General features: G+C 45.5%; 1 protein-coding gene and 1 pseudogene across 1 annotated transcript in view; one reads left to right on the forward strand and one right to left on the reverse strand.

The window, feature by feature from the left end:
• The window catches only part of Egfl6 (EGF like domain multiple 6), a 64,170-nt gene that overhangs the window by 21,170 nt on the left and 23,195 nt on the right, over positions 1-19,805 (forward strand). Inside the window, exons 3-7 of the mRNA XM_012515544.2 lie at positions 3,159-3,251; positions 8,929-9,048; positions 11,824-11,943; positions 14,769-14,903; positions 16,810-16,932. Coding sequence (XP_012370998.1) covers positions 3,159-3,251; positions 8,929-9,048; positions 11,824-11,943; positions 14,769-14,903; positions 16,810-16,932 — 591 coding nt within the window. The remainder of the gene's footprint in view (positions 1-3,158; positions 3,252-8,928; positions 9,049-11,823; positions 11,944-14,768; positions 14,904-16,809; positions 16,933-19,805) is intronic.
• On the reverse strand, positions 6,383-6,686 carry LOC101575456 (annotated as a pseudogene).

Here is a 19,805-nt window from a genome sequence, read left to right on the forward strand (position 1 = left end):
CTTTAGGGCTTAAAACAATAAAACATTTATTTTTCTAACATCTGAACTTAAACTGCATCACCAAGTACACATCCATAACAAAATAGACACTGGAAATTAGAATCTATCTCTCTTGTCACTAAAAGTGGAAAAACATTGGAAAGCATTTTTTTCCTACCTTCTCAGTTATGATTTATCCAGGGCCCTAAAATGTTCCCCCGAAACTGAAAGTTCTATACCTATTTATTCATTACTCTAAAATATTTTACAAACTGTATAGCATGTTTATAGTACTGTCTCAGTTACTCTTCTCTCATTGCTGGGACAAAATACCCATCTCCCAAAACTAAGGCAGGAAAGGTTTACCTAGCTCACAGTTAGTGGAGGTTTCAGTCCATACTCAGCTGGCTCCAAGGCAGGGAGACACATGGCACAGGGCAGAAGTTCATGCCGGCAGAAAACAGCAAAACAGCAAGAGCAAAAAGGAAAGAGCAGTGGCTGTCACAGCGGAGGCAGGGAGCAGGCCTCTCTCCCTTCCTTATATTGCATTCTGGCTATCTGCAGATGTAGCACTCACACCCATAATCTTAGCATTCCATCATGAATTAATTACAAACTCCAGAAGCTGCCCCAGTGACTACATGAGGCTTTGGGGGAGGGAGGACACCTAGATATAAATCATACCAGGTACTATATTAAAAGCTGCAGGAAAAACAATGATGAATGTTAGGTCCCTATCCTAAAGATACTTAGAATCAAGTAATAGAAGTTAAGGATAGAAGCAAACTAGTGGCTAACTTTTGACTAAGACAAACACTAGTCAGTTACACTGGTCCATTTCACTATGGAGTTCCCAAAGCGGGTAGAAATTCATATGTGGCTGAAGAAATCTGCGAAGGCTCCAGAAGGTGTTCCTGGAAGGGTGGCTGGGACACTAACTGCTAACCGCTGGAGGGTAGGGGAGGAGTTCCCCAGGAAGAGGTAAAAGAGAAAGAAGCTGAGAGCAAAAGCTGGGTCTAGAAAACTTTGGCCATGGTGTTGGCTTTACATCTAGGAAGTAGTGGAAACGCATGGTAGAAAAGCAAACGAAGGCCATGTCATGGTGGGTTTGACTTGGTACTACATCCATCCTGTGTTCAGGAACCAACAGATCACATGAGGACTTTGTGTGACCATGTGACACAATCAGAGCTGTGTTCTAGGACCCTTCAGTATTGAATTTGATGTTACATTTCCTAGGAGCTAGGCCTGAAAAGGAGATTCTTGTAGAAAGATTCCACTGTGGGTGCTCTTAGAAGAAACCTAGAAGTGTGGAAGGAAGCAGGGAAAGAAACAGGCAGAAATATGGTTTCAGGAGAAACCAAGGGCCAGGGAGATGGCTCAGTAGAATAAGTGCTTCCCTGGCAAGCACAAGGGCCTGAGTTCAATCCCTGGTTCCACAAAAAAAAAAAGTCATAGGAGAAGCTGAGCCTCCTCACTGTCCTGCCCAAAGATCGGGGTATTAATTACACAGAAGTCCAGCCTGCCAGCAAACAAGGGGCAGGCCTTGTAGACCCTGCCCCAGTGAGGCCCCCATCACGGCCGTGGTGGGCAAAGCCAGGAGAGGAGCTCAGCACACTATGCCACACCTCAGGGGACACAGTCGTTTCCATTAACCACAAAAACAATTGTTCAGAGGCTCGATCAGTGGTAGAAACAGGGATAGAGTGCTGTAACTGAGTAATCTGGGGACAAGAATAAAATAGAGATTACTGAGATTTTTGAGAAGAGGAAACTGGGAGAAGGATGGTGACATTCACCACAACAAAAAGTAATCTGAGGTTAAAGGCTTTTGGAAGAGGCTTGCTGAGAGCTGGGCCTCCTGGAAGCCAGGGAATGGAAGCAGAGAATGTGTGGCCTTCCTGGGCAATGGCTGGAGGTCCCTTTCCTGAGCTCCTACTCAATGCAGAAATTGCTGAGAGCCCTCAGCACTCTCTGTGCCTCCCTGCTCTCTCATGTATCATTTATCTCCTTCACTTCTTCTCTTAGGGATTTTCATTTTTCTTTCTTTTTTTTTTCCTGTGTACTCCTTTTTCTTTCTCATCCTTTCCTGTGAGGTAGACTCATACAGCCATCATGGTTGACTCTATCTTGCTTTCCTCTAGGCCATTCCTCCAGGTATCCTGTAGTCTTTTCTTCCCAGTATACACTACCCCATTCTTCACAGTGCTCTCTAGCTTGTATTTCCCTAATACGTTCTAGCAGTTTCTACCAGTACTTTCTGGGCCATCCCATCCCAACTTACCTGTAGCCTGTTTCTCCTAGTATTTTTTTTGAGACAGGATCTCACTGTGTAGTTCAGGCTTCCCTTTAACTCAGTATATAGCCCAGGCTGGCATCAAACTCCTGGAGATCCTCCTGCCTCAGCCTCCCTGGGATTACAGGTGTGTGCCAATATGCCTGGCTTATATTTTCTTGTCCCCAGTTCAGTCAGTTACATTTTTATCTTGGTTATTTCTCCTCCTACATTATTCATTGACTATTGATCAAGTACCTACTTCGTATGAGGTGTTGCAATGCAGAAGTGAGTAACACAGAAAAGCAAATCCTGCCTTCATTATGCTACTTTGTGATGTCCTCCTCCTCCTCCTCTTCCTCCTCCTTCTCCTTTTCCTCCTCCTCCTCCTCTTCTTCTTCCTCATCGTGCTTTGCATTCCCATCCTAAGGGCTGGAGGCAGCACTCCCTTGCCTCTAATCTGTGGGTTCTTCAGTTTGACAGATAAGCACACCGTTAAAGAGTTTGACCACTCAAGAAAACTAGGAGAGAAAATATGGCAAAGGATAGAAAGAAGCAAAAAAAAAAAACCTTGGCACTTGCCCAGGGTTACTCTGGGCTCTCTGCCCTTACTCTTTGTGGCCACGTGCATGACTACCTGGTGGAGGTTGGGGAGGCACTACACTTCTTTGCACACCATGAAAGGCAGGAAGATGCTAAGCAAATGAGCAGAATAAGTGGTCCTTCGCTGAGGCTGGGCATGGGGATGATCTTGTGCCCGGAAACCTCTGTCTAGCAGCTGAAAGGGCAATGCGGACTAGAGAGCAGACAGGTCAGCTCTGTGTGGCCCAAGGCAGTCTCTGCCACCCGGAGAACAGCAGCCACTCGGGTGCCTTCGTGCTCAGCACGTCTTTTTCTTTCCCAGCCACCTGTGAACCTGGGTGCAAGTTCGGTGAGTGTGTGGGACCAAACAAATGCAGATGCTTTCCAGGATATACCGGGAAAAGCTGCAGCCAAGGTCAGTACGTGAGCCGGGGCCTGAGGGCGGATTCTGCCAGTGCAGAAGGGTTTGGGACAGAATGTAAAAAGAAATTAAAAATAAGTAAATTGTAAAAACAAACTGTAGTACACAGGATTTCTTAGGATATTATAATTGAATCTTCAAATGAACGTGTTTTCTGGATGAGCTTTTTTCAGCCAATCTCTTCTCTTGATAAATGTAAAGCTTGTGGTTTGTGTCCAAATGCCCAATAAAAGGGCTTTTCAAAGTACCTAATAATCTACATTTTCTATCTTTTACAAAACCCAACAATGCAGGAGGATATTAATGACAAAGTGAGAGTGCCCACCCCGAATTTTTATTATAGTCTAGCCAGCAGTTCTAGATCCTTTGAACCCTTTTCTCTGGCAAACTGTTCTCCAGGGCCATGGCCCTGACAGTGCTGGGCACCCTTGGACATGCTAAGGCCACCTCCTGGTCCCTGGCGTGCACACTCACCATCGATGAAACAAGTCATCCCTCCATGATCATTTCTGCTGCCTCAAAGTGTTGCCATTGGGCACAGCACTGAGCCAAGTACCATCCTATCCAAACTTTGTACTTGAGTACTTTTACAGGATGAATATGTGAGCATGGCAATGTCGAGTTGAAAGATGCTCATAGTCTCATAAGTCATACACTTTGAAAGACAATTGGTGGCATTTATCCTAGACTTTATCTTAAGGCCTTAAAGTGTTCATTTACAATATCTAGAACAGCGGTCTACAACTTGCATTGATTTTGTCCTCCAGGTAAAGTACAGATGCCCTCTGTATTTTAATAAATAAATTTAAATTTCAGATAAACAACAAATAATTGTATAATATATATCTGTTCTAAATATTTCATGGAATTGGTCATTTATTGGAAATTCAAATTTAACTGGAAATCCTGTATTTTTATTTGCCAAATCTGGGAACCTTACCCCAGGTTGAGTGCGTGAAGACATTTGGAAGGGGACCACGTAGTGGTTGGAGGCCACAGATGTCAAAAAACATCCTATAGTGCTGAGGTTGAGAAATCTTGAGAGCCTTTATGATATATAAAAATACCACCTTGGAGCAAGTTTGCACAGCAGATCAACAGTTTTGACTTAGTCACCCGGGGAACCCTTGGCAATATCTGGAGACAGTTTTGGTTAGCACGTTGGGTGTGAGAAATGCTGCTGGTATCTAACGGATGGACACCAAGGATCCATCTAAACACCCTGCAATGCATGGAGTAGCACTCTCCACACCAGTCAAGCATGCTCTGGGCCAGGTTCTGGAAGAGTGAGGTGGAAAGGTCACAAGTTCAAGCTCAAGCGAGGCAATTTAGCAAGACCCTGTCTCAAAATAAAGAGGGCTTGAGATATAGCTAAGTGCAAAGGTTCTGAATTCAATCTTCAGTGTCACTCAAAAAAGAATGATCTTAAGTGAAACATCAACAAAAGGTGAGAAACATTGCATGAACAAATCTGCACCATTAAAAACTATCCCCGATCCTAAGAGGATGCTGAGTAAAGAACAGCAAATCAAGTCTAGCTGTCCCTAAGAAAGGCTGCCATGGCTCCAGAAGGGAGAGTGGAAACTGAGCCACAGGCAGGCTTCCACTGCATCCTGCCCTCCCCAACCCTGACTGAGAAACCCGCAGTTTAGTTACACACATGGAGGTAGCCTTTCTGTGCTCCAGCAGCCCTGCAGCCTCCCTGGCTCTCATGTCCCTCTGGCCACGTGGAGATCGATTCGTGGCCCTAGAAGTGCTTCTTAGATCTCCACCCAGCTGCTTGAGAGAGGTTCATCAAGAATCATCCTCTACGGCCAGGTATGGCAGTGCATTCCTGTAATCCCAGCAGCTGGAAGACTGAGGCAGGAGACTTACTGCAAATTTGAGGCCAGCCTGGGCTACATGGTGAGTTCAAGGTCAGCCTGAACTATGTAGTGAGACTCTATCTTAAAAACAGCAAAAAACAAAACAAAAAAGAATCCTGTGTGTCTAAGTGATAGTTTAGCTGCATCCCCCACCACAGGTAGAACACTACAGAATTCAGTTTTCCATATATTTTGGATTCTATTCCAAGATACTTTCTCTCAGACTTGGAACACAGACCATATTATTCACTCCAGTTTTCTTTTTATTTTCCCCCCAGAAAAGGATTTTTTTTTATTCAAGTAACTGCAAATAGGAAACCAGAGGATAAGCCCCAGGCTGGGACAAATAATGGCCACTATCCCCAACAGAACAGGGGGAGCTAGTGGCCCCTACACCCTTCCATAAACGACATGACCCCTCCTCACTGTGCAGCAGCATCCAAGGCACTGCCCCACTTTCCCTGGGATGGGCACCCCCACCCCAACTTGGGGAGGGAACAGGGCAGAACAGGAGGCAATGAGGATGAACATCTGGCGCTGATGGCAGCAGCAATGATGAATGTCTAAGAGTGAAACATTGAACAAAAAAAACAACACAACTGTCCAGAGGTAGTTTGTGAACAGAGGAAAAGATGGAACCAGAACCTTGGGGAAGGGGAGCTGAGAGGTGGGGAGCATAGGGCAGGCTTGGTGTTGGCGCCCTCCCATGGTCAGCAGCTGCAGTGAAAGCAGGAAGGTGGGCACAAGCCTAGCCTTAGGCAGCTGCCAGAAGGAAGCTTGGCCTCACCCGGGTAGGTGAAGGCCAGCTACTCTCGAGGGTGTGGCACGAAGGGCAGGGCCTCTGACTCTTGCTCTTTCTTGTACCCCAGGAGGTGTCCAGCCTGGGGACAGACTAGGAAGGCTGGGAAGGCACAGGAGGGTGAGCCCTACTGGATAAGACTGGCTGGGGAATTTGGGGGGCCGAGCCTCCCCCACTGGCCACCTGGGTGCTACCGGCACAGTGGGGTGGGGCGTGGCAGTGTGAAATGGAGCAAGGACCCCTTAAGGCCAAGGGACCCCGGGGAGTGGCTAAGCAGATGTTAGCCTTGTCAGGAGGGCAAGTATGTAAGGGCAGGGGCTGCTCCGACCCTCAAGGCTACAGCGCTTGTGGGCTGTAGTGTGGGGCTGGGCGGAGTGACAGACGTGGAGCGGTGGGGCGGGACCAAGCTATCCTTCCAGGAGGAAGTCGCTCCTCTTGGGAGGGACGCGCGGCACTGTGTGTCACTGCTCCTCCTCGGAGGACTCCTGTGAGATGCCCTCCTCTTCCTCCTTCTCCAGTTTTTTTTGTGTCTACCCGCGTTGGTTTCCTCCCTGGAGCTGTGGTAGTTTTCCGGATCTTGGCAGCACCCTTGTTTTGGCTCTCCTTCAGTCAGCCCCAAGGTCTCTTAGGTGTTGGCACTCCACTGGGCTCCTTCAGGCTCACTGGAGGTTGCTTGCTTGGCCTGCCTCTGTCTCGCTTCTCAGTGCTGTCCTTTTCCCGCTTGGAAGCCAGGGGCAGGCTGGACTTGGAGCTCGACTTGCTCATCTTCCTTCTCTTCGGGCGGGTGGAGCACCGCTGGGATGGTCTTCTTGGAGAAGCGCCAGTGCGGGAAATAGCCCCGGCTAGGAGTCCCCTAGTTTTCAAGTCCCAGTGAAATATCAGCGCTGAAGAAGTGGTCCAGGTGGCTCTAGTTTGGGTCTGACTTTCCCCCGTAGCCCCCCTGCCTTGCTGCAGCGTGATCAAAGTTCACATATGTCCATGCAGGGTGACAGGCCTCAGCCCTCAACTGACACCTTTCCCAGCGGTGGTCCTTCCAAGAGACAAGTGAGTCCCCTTTGAGTTAGAGCTAAGGCATGGGGTATTCTTGGGTATGCCATGAGTTCCAATCTGCAGTTTTGGTTCTCCCCTCCTGCCTAAAACTGTTAGGATCTTGCTGGGGAGAGAGTGGCACAGAGGGCACAGGAAGGAGAAGGGACTTGCAAAGGTCCAGCGAGCGTGTTGGGAAATCCCATGTAAAGATTTTGTCAGGAGCAAAAGGCACGGAGTTGTGCATGGGACATGCTGACTTTTCATCTTCTGTGGAGTATGGCAGTTTTGTTTTTCCTTGAGTGACATAAGATTGGAGGCCCACACACAAGGCCACGTGTTCAAAAGCAAGATCCTCCACCCTTGATCCTTGTAAAGAATACAAATACCTCCAGTATTGTTTTTATTTCCATAAAACTGTTACAGTTCTCAGTGAGGGTCTTCTAAACTGTTTTTTTTGAAAGCACTGAAAACCACAGAGAAGAAAGACCCCTTCCACCTGAACTCCCCAACTTCTGGGTCACTGATTGGGACCTGTCCATGGCCAATTAGCAACAAGGCTGAATAGCAGGATGTGACCCTGGTGCGAACCAGCAAAGCTTCATCTATGTTTACAGCCACTTCCAGCTGCTGGAATTGCCACCTGAGCTCCACTTCCTGCTAGATCAGCTACAGAACTAAATTCTCCCGGGAGTTCAAAGCCTACAGTGAACTGTGCACATGAAGTATCTCCACTGAGGGTTCCTTTAAATCAGCGCAGACCAACTACCCACTACCATCCCACCCGAACTCCCATCTATGGAAAAATTATCTCCCACAAAGCTGATTCCTGGGGCCAAATTGGTTGAGGATGGCTGCCCTAGCTCTTACCGGCTAAAGACAACCTTGGTTCTCATCCAGAGCACACCCTCCCTTTTTTCTTATACATTTTTTGTTTCTTTCTTGTTTTACAAATTTGGGACCCATCTAAACATACAGGCTTGTGCTCTTCTCTTACCACTTATCAACATCCTGTGAATCTCTTTACAAAGGATTAAATGTCCTCTGTTCTCACACGCACCTGCCTGACAGGGCTCCCTCTAGAACAGTGTGAGCCAAGGCAACCAGGCCAGTCCAAAGCCACCCAAAAGAACAATGGGAAGGAAGCTGTGCTGTTGACATCTGTCACAGGCTGCCTGGGAAGGCATTCAGGGCAGACTTTTCGAAGTTGAATATTTCTAACTCTTTAATTCCGGTAGTGTACACATAGAATTGTGCAGATATCAAGCATGTATGACTCAATACATTTTCACACACCCATGTAAACTAGTATTCAAATAAAAAAGTGCAGACTTAGCAGTCACCTCCCCAGGTAATCTCATGCCCCATCTAACCAAGTCCGCCCACCAAAGAAAATCATATCTTGACCTCATGTATCAGATTAGCAGCACCTATTTTTTTACTTTACATAAATGGAGTAACAGTACCTAAGTGTGTGTATCCCCCACTTCATCCACTCAGTACCGTGTTTGTGAAACTCATTTCACAGCATGGTAGTATACCACTGCATGTGTATACAAGTCATTGATCTATCCTATTGGGAAGTACTTGGATTAATTCTCACTTGGAGCTACTAAAATTAGTGCTACTAGGATTATTTTAGTAGATGTTTTTGGCTTTGGTGAGCACAAATCCACAATTCTGTTACATGTGTACCAGGACTGGAACTGCTAGGATACAGATATGTCTGTTTCTAACTTTAGAGTCTGCCAGTTTTCCAAAGTGTTTCTACCAATTTCTGTTCCCTCTCCATGATGAATGATCATTCCATCTACCTCACATCCCCACCAGTCCCTCATGATGGCACTTTGCAGTAGGACAAGGGGCAACCAGGGATCAGGAGAAGCCGGCCCAGTTGTCCTTCCCTGGGTGGCTTCTAGTGTTCACACCTGGAAGCTTCTCCACCTGCCTAACTTTTCTCCATTTCCAACAACCCCGGCAGATGTGAACGAGTGTGGGATCAAGCCCCGGCTGTGCCAGCACAGATGTGTGAACACACACGGCAGCTACAAGTGCTTCTGTCTCAGCGGCCACACTCTCATGCCAGATGCAACTTGTGCCAGTAAGTCCAGCAACCAGGCCACTCTTGGCCAATGTTTGAGCCTTGGATTTTGTCCCTTGATGCACTGGAAAAGGCTTTGGTGACTGCTCTTTTCAGTCTCCAATAATGCTCCCGGGACAAAGCATCTCAGGCACTTCCTTTTAAAAAATTATGGTAAAATATCTAAAATATGAAGTTCACCACTGTACTCATTTTTAAAACGTGGCAGTCACTGCATCCACAATGTTCTGCAGCCATTACCATGGCTTTGACCCAGAAAGAATCCCAGCCCCATCAGCAGCCCTTCCCCACGCTCCCTCCTCCCGGCCCTCAGCAGTCACTAATCTGCCTTCTGTCTCTGACTGTCCTCTCACAGACACTTACTTTACAAAGCAAAAAACAGACAAACTGGGAGGAAAATAAATGATGCATCTAGATCTGCACTCCATTAGGCAGGCCGCGGTGAACTCCATCATGCAGCTGAGCACCCTGGCTAGCAGGCACACGCTGTCTTGAGGAGGCGACACATTTGCATGCCATCTCAGGCCATCAATCCTCCCCACCAGCTACCTTTCTCACGCCCCGGGCCCCACTGCCACAGATTAGTGGCTCCCACTGGAAATGCTTTCTGACTCACATTCCTGAAAAGAAAAGCCCTTCTGTGATAAAGAAGCACCCAGGGCCTGTGGGGGGGTAAGAGTCTGCTTCCATTCATTTATGGAGCGGAGAGGCTTTTCAGGTTTTAGGTTGGTTTTAGGTTGCGGCTGAAAGGCAAGCCCACACCCCCTGCCTGCCTCCCCCCCCCCGCCCCCTCCTTGCTCTCATCCCTCTTTTCTCCACACTGCAGCCCCCAGCAAACCCAGCTTCCTATGTTTACAGAGTCACAGGGCATAAGCCTCCCACCACCGTCCCCTCCCACCACCGTCCCACCCCACCCCCGCTCATCCTGGGCTTTCCCAAGGTTATAACATCTTCCCTCATGCATGGCTCACTATGCCACAGCTCCTCGTCATGTCCCTCTGTGGCAAGGCACCCCCACACCACTGTCACTCAGCTCTTTCATTAGCAAAGCAAGCCCAAGAAATAAAGCAGCCATTTGAAGTGTCATGTTTTCAAAATCGGTATTATTATAAATTATACAAAAACTCACAGGAAGCAAACATATAGCTCGATGAGTTCTTACAAAGCCAGCACCCTTGGGAGGAAAGCCAAGTAGAACTCCACGAGAGCCTCCTCCCCCACCCCTCCCCAAAGGGATCCCCTGCCTCAGCTTTGATAGTGATCGCTTCCAGTTTCCAAAAAGATAGACACTATGAGTGCTTCTCAAATATTCCCTGAGGGTTCAGTCAGTGCCAAAAGCAGATTTCTTTCCCAAATGGGCAGATAGAGTTATGTTAATTTTTTAAAGTTTAAAAAAGGATGGCCAGGCCAGGGGATAGCTCAGCAGCATAAGTACCTGCCTGGCAAGCACAAGGGGCAAAGTTTGATCCCCAGTGCCACAAAAAAAAAAATGAGGATGGCTAAAGAACAAAGAAGACATGAGTCATATAACCCTCACTATGTGCTTGCCAAGCCACTCCGCTTCTGCGCCCCCTTTATGATTCCGTATGTCTACTGTTACCTATGCTCCCTGTCTGTAGCTTAGTGTCCAGGCAACCCAAGACTTCTCTCGTGGCCACTGGTTGTAGTCCACCTGGCCCCCTCACAACCGCGTTTGTCCCACTCAGTGATGACCACGCTGTGAGAGACAGTGGATGGAGCCAGCGTACTCACTGCGCTCCTTTGTTGTGCACACTGGGCTGGGAACATAGGAATATTTTAACCCTCATCGATTTATGACCATGTCTACTGGACTTCTGCGAAAGAAGTTATATTTAACAATAATTAACAGAAAAATCCAACTACATTATCTCATTTACTGAAAATGCTGGAGACCAAGCAGCCCTATGGCAGCTGGACAGGGACTCAGTCCCTGCCATCCTCACAGTCCCGATCTTATGCTTGTGGCCTCACAGTGGCAGTATAGCTGTGTCGGCTCCATATGTCATACACACATCAAAGATAGGCAAAACGCAGGGAATGGAAGTGACACCAATAAACAAATAGCATTTTATCATGTAGCAGTATCTTTTTCCAACAGCCCCACTTCCTCCAGTGGAGTTCTCACTCTATTGCTTTGGCCACACTAAGTCACATTGCCACTCCTTTCCATGAGGGGAGCTGGGAACAAGACTAGCATCTGGTTTTGCAGCCCCCATGGTGAGAATGGCAAGAAAAAAATGGGTCCAGGCTGGCTGCTAGGCAGCTGATCAGCGGTATCTACCATATATTTTAATACAGATACCTGAAAGACCAAGTCTTGCAACCCAGTGACTCTCATTGAGGGTATATAAGTGTGAAGAGAGCTCAAGAATGGTTTCTTTGACCACTAGCTCAGACTGACAACTTATACAAGCAGTCATCTTTTACCTCAGAGAGGTCAGCTGAATGACATAAAGGAGTGACCCAAGCACACACAATAGGAGAAATGGATGCAGTCAGAGAGCTGGATGTCCTACCTACAGGGTCAGTATCTCACTCAACAAAATAGACTACAGGCATGCTTCAAACTGGGGCCACCAAGACATCAACCGCTGCCCTGATTCCTTTGGGGTTTCCACTTGGGGGTCACAATAAGACTTGTCCTTGAATGCTTTTCCACAGGTTGCATTTAATGTCTCAGAATCCAGAGAAACTTTCTTAGCAAGCATGCCTGGCATCTCAGGAGGCACAGGTTAATCCTGGTCTACTTTGCAGACTCTCGGACCTGTGCCAGGACCAACTGCCAATATGGCTGTGAAGACACAGTGGAAGGACCTCGATGTCTGTGTCCATCCTCAGGACTCCGGCTGGCCTCAGATGGCAGGGTGTGCTTAGGTAGGACAGCAGCTGCGGTCTCCACTTCTCCTCCTGCCTTGATTCCTCCTTTACTGAGTGACTTCCTTTTCATACATCACAGTCACCTTGTTGGCCAGACACTGAAAACTTCCAAGAGTATGGATGTGGGCCCATTTCTGAGGTGATGTTCATAGTCATTTATGCTCTAAACATACTTGGGGATGCTAGAAAGAACACTTTTAGAGTATTCTGCATTGCTTAATGCCACAGTGGAAAAGAAGATAAAAGTAATTTGGTATATTGGCCCTGCACATTTACTTCATGTACCACCCACTAGAAACTCCACTATCCACATGTCATCCCTCAGTGATTAAGACCTTAAGGCCATGGAGCTATATTCCAAGTTCAAGAAAATATTTTCCCAGAAAAAAAAATGTATTTACAGATTTCTGGACGTAACATTAGTGAAAATAGTATATATCTTCCACACTGTTTAACTTAAATTAGCAAGTAACCAATTTCCCCAAGAACATTTGCTCTAAATTACACAGGCTAAGTATTCCTTAATGACTTTTGACTGGAGAAAATGAGCAAACTAAGTCAACAGAACCCACAAAGCCTTTTGGGTTTTGTAAAAGCCATAGCATAGAACTTCAGTCTTTTGCTCAAGTTTCCTATTTTGTGTCTGAGTTTTGAGTTCCACAGAAGCTGAGCAAGAAGTTAGTTGGTAGGGGAGGTAATCTCAGGAAACCCCAGGTGAGGAACAGAGCAGGGACCCAGGGGAAGGCAGGCACTGGCACTGGGTGAACTCAGTGAGCAGATTAAATGAGCTATGGGCACCTCTGGAACACTGGGGAGGCTGCTCTGAGCTTTTCCTCCAGGGCAGGGGATCTTCTAGGTGTGACTCCATCAACTCCTGCCCTTCCCTGATGGGGAGCTTGTCTGGGGCATGACTTGCCAGTACTCCCAGCCCAGGCCAGGTAGGGACTGGAACAGAATGTCACAGGCCCAGCAAGCAGCTTGTGGCAGCTTGTAAAGCTGAGAGCTAAGAGCTTCTGACTGAGGCAACCACAGGGCACCCTTGGTGGCTGAAATGATACTATACATCTCGTGCTTTGGGTCTTTTGCAAGTCTGAATTATGGGCATCCACCAAACTGTGCATACTCACAGCAGTTATACTGTATTGAATCATTATACTTATAACAGTTGCACCAAATGCACATGATATTAGATGCATATAATAGGCCAAGTGTGTACAAAGCCTCAGTAAGGAATGCCAAACCAAACCAAACCAGAATGTTGAAACAGTTCTTAATCTTTTTAGGTTTTAGTATCAAATAGCAGGATAATTTAATAATCTTCAAAGCAATGGAAATATTTTTCAGTCAAGGTACTGGATGTTTATTTATCCTAATATACATTTGATGAGCTGCATTTAGTAAGCTCAGCCAAGTAGGTCCTAAGCAAATTAAATACTTTTTAAAACTATATGTGTAGGGCCAGCTGGGGATATAGCTCAGCAGCACAAGTGCCTGCCTGGCAAGTACAAGGTCCTGAGTTTGATCCCTGGTATAATATTGTGTGTTCTCTTTGAAAGTAATCAAAGATTGAATTAGAGCCACAGAACTTAGTACTCTTTAGTAAAATAACACTTACAGGACAAGGCCGAATGTTGGCCAAACCGAATCCAAATGTCAACCCACCTCTTGGATTTGTTGGGCACCATTTTAGCCACAAAGGCAAGAGAGGTCATAAAAGTGATCACTGAAAAAAAAATTTTTTTAAATTTTTAAAAAGTGACCACTGAATAACACTTTTGGCCAATCCAATACTTGCTTGTTGTTTTAAGGATGCAAGAGGAATAATAAACCCATACCTGCTTGCATTTTCAACCATAGTTCTGGAAGGACAGCAAAAAGACTAGTTAAAGCAGAGCTTGAGTCGGTGATGAGTCAACAGCAAATGGTCAGCCCCTTAGAAACTCCACTCTCAATGGTGGGAAAGGGCCACACCTATTGTGGGCTAACATTACATCATTACATAGTTACCCTTGTTGCACAGTGTATGTAGAAGTGGGTTCCTACACGAGCACATTTCTGTGCTTTCGGTCAGTACTACAGAATGCTTGGAGGAGCTTGAGAATGGCCTCATTCCTTTCTAAAATGTAAGTCTTAAATGTACATTTGGTTTGCTAAAAGTAGCTGTTTTCCAAACTTGTATGTACTGTGTGATAGAATAGCAGAGGAAAATATTTACTCACTCATTGCACATATGATGCATGGATCCCAAGTACCAGACACACACACCCTGCCCCAGAAGACCTGGGGCCACAAGCCAGCCAGATAGCTTAGTGGATTAAAGCACCTGCTTAGGCAGACAGACCAGGGTTCGATTCCCAGGGTGCTGTGCCAGTCCTTTGCCCGGGGTACACTGAGATGGCAATTGAGACTGGGCATGGTGGCATGTGCCTGTAATCCCAGCGCTTGGGAGGCTGAAAACAGGAGAATCACTATGAGTCCGATCTGTGTAGTGAGACCCTGTAGACGCTGTACTAAATACATAAGAAAAAAAGACCTGGGGCCTGACATGAGAGTGATGTGACTATAACTAGTGACATTACAGGGATGTAACGCTGTTAGGAAAAGATGTGAATGCGGGTATGAAGACATTAAGGGAAGAGCTGGGTGTGTGCATGGTTGGGATCTAGAGTACTTGCTGAAAGATAGCATACTGGCACCAGATAATCGGTTCTCCTGGCAAGGGGACTGCGCATGTGTGTGCTCATTCCATACTATGGCTGGGGCTGAGTGTGTTGGGGCTACTTATTTTGACATTGCTGACATCTTCTGATTCTACACCCTAGATATCGATGAATGTGCCTCTGAGAAAGCCGTCTGCCCCTACAATCGGAGATGTGTGAACACATTTGGAAGCTACTATTGCAAATGTCACATTGGGTTTGAACTGAAATATAGCAGTGGTCGATATGACTGCGTGGGTAAGATCTAGTGACATCTTTTCCTTTTTTCCTCCTTCCCCCAAACCTATGGGCTTTCTATGCAGGTATTTTGGTGTCAGTTCAGTCTGCCAGTTGAGTCATGTACTTTAGTGACAGCTTAACACAGAGAAAGGCTTGCATTAAGTTTCTGGAATTTAGAGACTCCAGTGACAACAGTTATGAAGTCAGGTCAATAATGACTCAAGCAATATAGTTCTACTGTGAAGGGTCACATCTTGAGATAATTTGGGGAGATTTTTTTTTTCATAGTTTTGATTCTGCCTATTACACATACAAAATGAGAATAATAAAGCAATATTTATATTTGGTAAAAGGAAGACTGACAAGATCTCAGTGATCTGTTCATAGTTTTTCCAGTAGGGTGGCTTTAGAAAAGTAAAGGGCAACCAGGTTTGGTGGCACACACCTGTAATCCCAGCACTCGGCAGGTTGAGCCAGGAGGATTTCTGGGAGTTTAAGACCAACCTAGGAGCTACAAAAGTGAGCACAAGGCCAGCCTGAACTTCAGAGTGAGAACCTATCTTTTTAAAAAAAGGAGACAAGAACATATGTTCTTTCCTCTCTTTTTAGTCCTCTCATAGTTTGAGCTCCAAATAAAATATTCCTTTTCAAAAAATAAAAATAAAAATAATAAATAATAAAATATTCCTTTTCCACAGTAGCCAAAAATCACCCTCTGATAAGATTCTGGTTCCTGATTCTGGCTTAAGCTGTGTGATATAAGATATTTTATCCTTCAGTTAAGGGACTCCATGTTTCAATGAGCTCAAGAGGCAGGATGTTTGGAGAGGCCCCTTCGAAGAGTCTCCTTACCTTGTTATACTGTCCCATTGTGAAATGTGGACCCCCTCTAGATTCCTGTTCACATAACTTGTTTAACAAAGGTGTGTTCATAACATGGAAAGCTAACAGTTGGGAAAAATAGGATTTCTTTCAACCGCATGCTCAGGACTTCCCAGGACGAGTCCTGGATAATCGTGTTGAGGCAACACTCCATTACTGAAATTTGAACCATCTTGTGAAATCTCCACAGCTCTTGCCTCCAAACTTCTCAAACACAGCAACTGTCAGAGGCAGGCTCAGGGCATCCATGTTTATCATGAACTCTGGCCTGTCCAGCTTTGTGCCCTGATGCCTGTGTTACAGAGTGTGTGCTTACTCCCTGACACCCCTAGGGAAGTTCCACAAGTCGAGCTGGAGAGTGACACAGAGCGCGTCATAATTCCCAAGGAATCAAGTCTCTGAGGTTTTCAAAGTGATTAAGATTAGCATCTAAGCTCGTTTGGTAGATGAATAAAAAACAATAAGCCATTTTATGGACCGCGTCTACTAATTCATAGATAGAAAGCAAGATGGAGAGTGGAGCAAATCAACCTCTCACTTGGGTTGAATTTGGCAACTTTTCCACCTCGAAATCCAGCAGACGAGCTCAGACCAGCCTGACCCTTTCTTCCGAGAGGCTTTGAACAAAAGGCCTGTGCCTCTGAGTTCAGATGATGTCAGTGGTTCCTGGCTGGTCTTGTCTTTTGTTTGTTAGGAGTTGCAAGCCCTTCCAAATATAGAATTTATTTTCCAATGTTGTCATTTAGTTTTCAGTTAGATAGATGAAAAGTTAAGAAAAAAACTCAAATATGGTACAGATTTCCAGGCCCGGGATAAGTGGGAGATGCGCGGCTGTGGGGAGGTAAGCTGCAGACTCGCTGCCCCTTACCCGGCAGGCGGAGTCAGGCAAAGCCAGGGCTCTGGGCCAGCACCTCTCTCTTCTCAAGCAGCTCTTGATTTGCTGGCAGTGTTGAGTGATTGGGCTTGGAGTTGCTGGAGTGTAAGGGCTAGTCTCTCAAGAGTCCTGTTATCATACTTGTTCACTGAGATGTTCACGTTTCAGATATAAATGAATGTGCAGTGAGTATCCGTGCGTGTACCCCTCATGCCAACTGCCTTAATACCCAAGGATCCTTCAAATGCAGGTGCAAGCAGGGATACAAAGGCAATGGATTTCAGTGTTCTGGTAAGGAGCGTCCGGCCAGGGTGGTTTTGCTTTGTGACTGCTTCTTCCCTCTATTTCTCAATCTCTCTCTCTCTCTCTCTCTCTCTCTCTCTCTCTCTCCATCCCTCCCCTCAAACTCTGCCTCTGTCTTGCTTCCTTTGTTAGTTCAGGCGTATTTTTAATACTCAGTGAAGTTGTAGTCCAGTTAAAAACTAAAAGAACAGCAAGGGTCCGTCATATTTTTCTGGTCACAACATACTTTCAAAAAGGACATTCAAATTGGTTAGGATAGATATATAGTTACATTCTCTTAATGAATAGAGGGATTTGTTCTAATGGTGTTTGTAAATAGGATATCATGTCCGCATCTTGTACAGCAGTGAACCACTAGGAAGAATGTATGCAATGTGTTGATTATTGAAACTGTCTTACCAATTTGGTTTGAAACTGTCTCATTGCTATTTGTTTCTCAATAAAATTATGGGGAAAAATAAAATAATAAAACATAAAAAAGAAATATAAAAAGGACAAAAGACAATGAATGAATTTATCTATCAGGATAGACTAGGGTATGGCATAATAACAAGCAATCCTTTAGGGTGAATCAGGACTTTTCCCATTATGCACTGTTGAAGCACAGTATGTCAAAGTGGAGTGCATGGCTTTGTCACAATCAAGCCTGCGTTCACATTTTTGAATGTATAGTAAAGCATTCCATTGTTCTTGCTGGTGAATTCTTTAATGATTATGAGTTAAAACCTTAAATTTATACTATATATACAAGTATAAAATATCACTGCTGCTAACAACTGTAAGAAAGGTCTATTTCTTATGTGTGCTATGTCCAAAGAGAGATTTTAGGAAATTTCTCTTCATTATAATGACTTAGGTCCCAGGTTGACGTGACCTGGCCACTTCATGGCACAGGGGCATCAATCCAAGGCCTTATGGTTCATCACAGCAAGAAAAGAAGCATAGACAATCATGTACTAGATCTTAATTAATTCACCTTGGAAGTATCTAAGTTTAGGGAGCAGAATGATCTAATAATAAACCTGTCATATACCCTGACAAAGAAGAGACTTAGAGAGCACAGTCAACTCCCAGAGTAAGACAGCTCTGGTCACAGAGGCAGGCCCTCCCCGGTGAATGGTGTCTCTTAGCAGCTAAAGTCGGCTCAGCTTGTCTCTCCAGTCATGTGCTCATGTTTCTTGTAGAAGCTGACTCATTGTGACTATACTTGTTTACTTCCCTGCCTCAACTATCTCATGCATCCCTTAGCAGAGTTCTCTCATGTTCCAACAAGTATGGCTACAAGTTGTACCCTATCCTGTGTCACACACCATGCCCCTATGCAGTCAGTGTTCCTGATGGTGCAGAGAGCATCCACTCACTCATACAGAAGTGAGCTGTGTGCACTGCACCAGATGTTAAGCAGCACACTCACAAAAGGCCATAGTACCCCATGGGCTGTGGTTGAGTGCCACTAAGCAAGAGTGTGTATAAAAGAATCTAGCCAAAGAAAATGAGTCTAGAAGTCAAGTTCTATGAAGATTTGCCCAAAACAGGGTAACCTGTATATTGGGAAAGAAATAGTGTACAAAAGTTTAAACTGCACCTGAAAATATTTTATGACAAGTGAAATAAAAGTAGCTTCCCACAGCTGACTAAGATCAATGGGCAAAGGTTATATTCTGTGTTCAGAACAACTGCTGGGAATCCAAGAAGCGAATAGGAAGCCCCATGGAATAGATATTCCTCTGCTGCAGGCCTTTCAGCTCTGGACTCTGGGCCTGACTGTTCAATCGCCAACCAGAGAGAGAAAGAAAGAGAGCGAGAACAAGAGCAAGAGAGAGAGAGAGACAGAGACAGAGACAGAGACAGAGACAGAGACAGAGACAGAGAGACAGAGACACAGATAGACGGAGATGCAGAGAGAGAACAGAGAGGAAATAGAATAAATCAACTTTCCATATTTAACAAGTGCTCAGGAACCTAAACCAATGCACCTTCTCATTCCATGAAATTTGAACATGTGCGTCCAGGCCTGACTTTAACTCTGAGCTCTTTAACTCTTTTAAACACCAGTTCAGCAAGCGACCTCTAGCAAGTTGCTTAACCTCTGAGCTCAGTTGCTTCCATCCATCATGCAGTGCACTTTGAGTGCTTGTGATGGGGCCGGCCACAGCCCCATTGGAGCTCTGGCAGTCCAAGCAGCGGGGTAGACATTTCAGTACCATGGACTTTCCCTGTATGGTGGCCTCAGGACTTCCTCTATTTTTTATATTTTTCTTTAAATTTTTAATTTTATTGATACCTCTGCAATATATAATGATCACATTCCTCATGGGGAGTTGGGGGGGGCTGCCCATTAGCTCAGTTGTTTAAGTCACTGCTTAAACAGAGCAGTCAGTCTCAGGTTGCTGTGGTTTGATCCCCAGATGCTCAAGCCAAACCAGACCTGCCCTGAAGGCATCCTGAGCCAGCACCCCCCCCAAAAAAAAAACACTTCATGGGGAGTTGGTCCACGTCTATAACATATCATCATTCTGTTTAGTCCTTTCCCCCATCCCACCTCCTCCCTACATGTCTTGGTCTACTTCTCTATTTGCAAAAGATCTGTGTCATATTACCTATCTTTCATTTTTCCTTTAATTATTTATGCTTTGAATTTCTCACATAAGATGATATTTAAGCATGTGTGTCTGCTTCATTTCAGTTAACATTATTGTATCAAGGTGCACCCATTTTCCTACAAATTACCCAAATTTAGCCCTCCTATGGAAGAGTAGTACCCCACTGTGTGTAAATACCACCTTTTCTTTATCCACTCATCTGCAGATGGACAGCTAGTCAGCTTCCAGGATTTAGCTAGTCTGGGTTGTGCTGCTACA

This window comes from Octodon degus, unplaced genomic scaffold (assembly GCF_000260255.1).
Source record: "Octodon degus isolate 3935 unplaced genomic scaffold, OctDeg1.0 scaffold00069, whole genome shotgun sequence".
NCBI lineage: Eukaryota > Metazoa > Chordata > Mammalia > Rodentia > Octodontidae > Octodon > Octodon degus.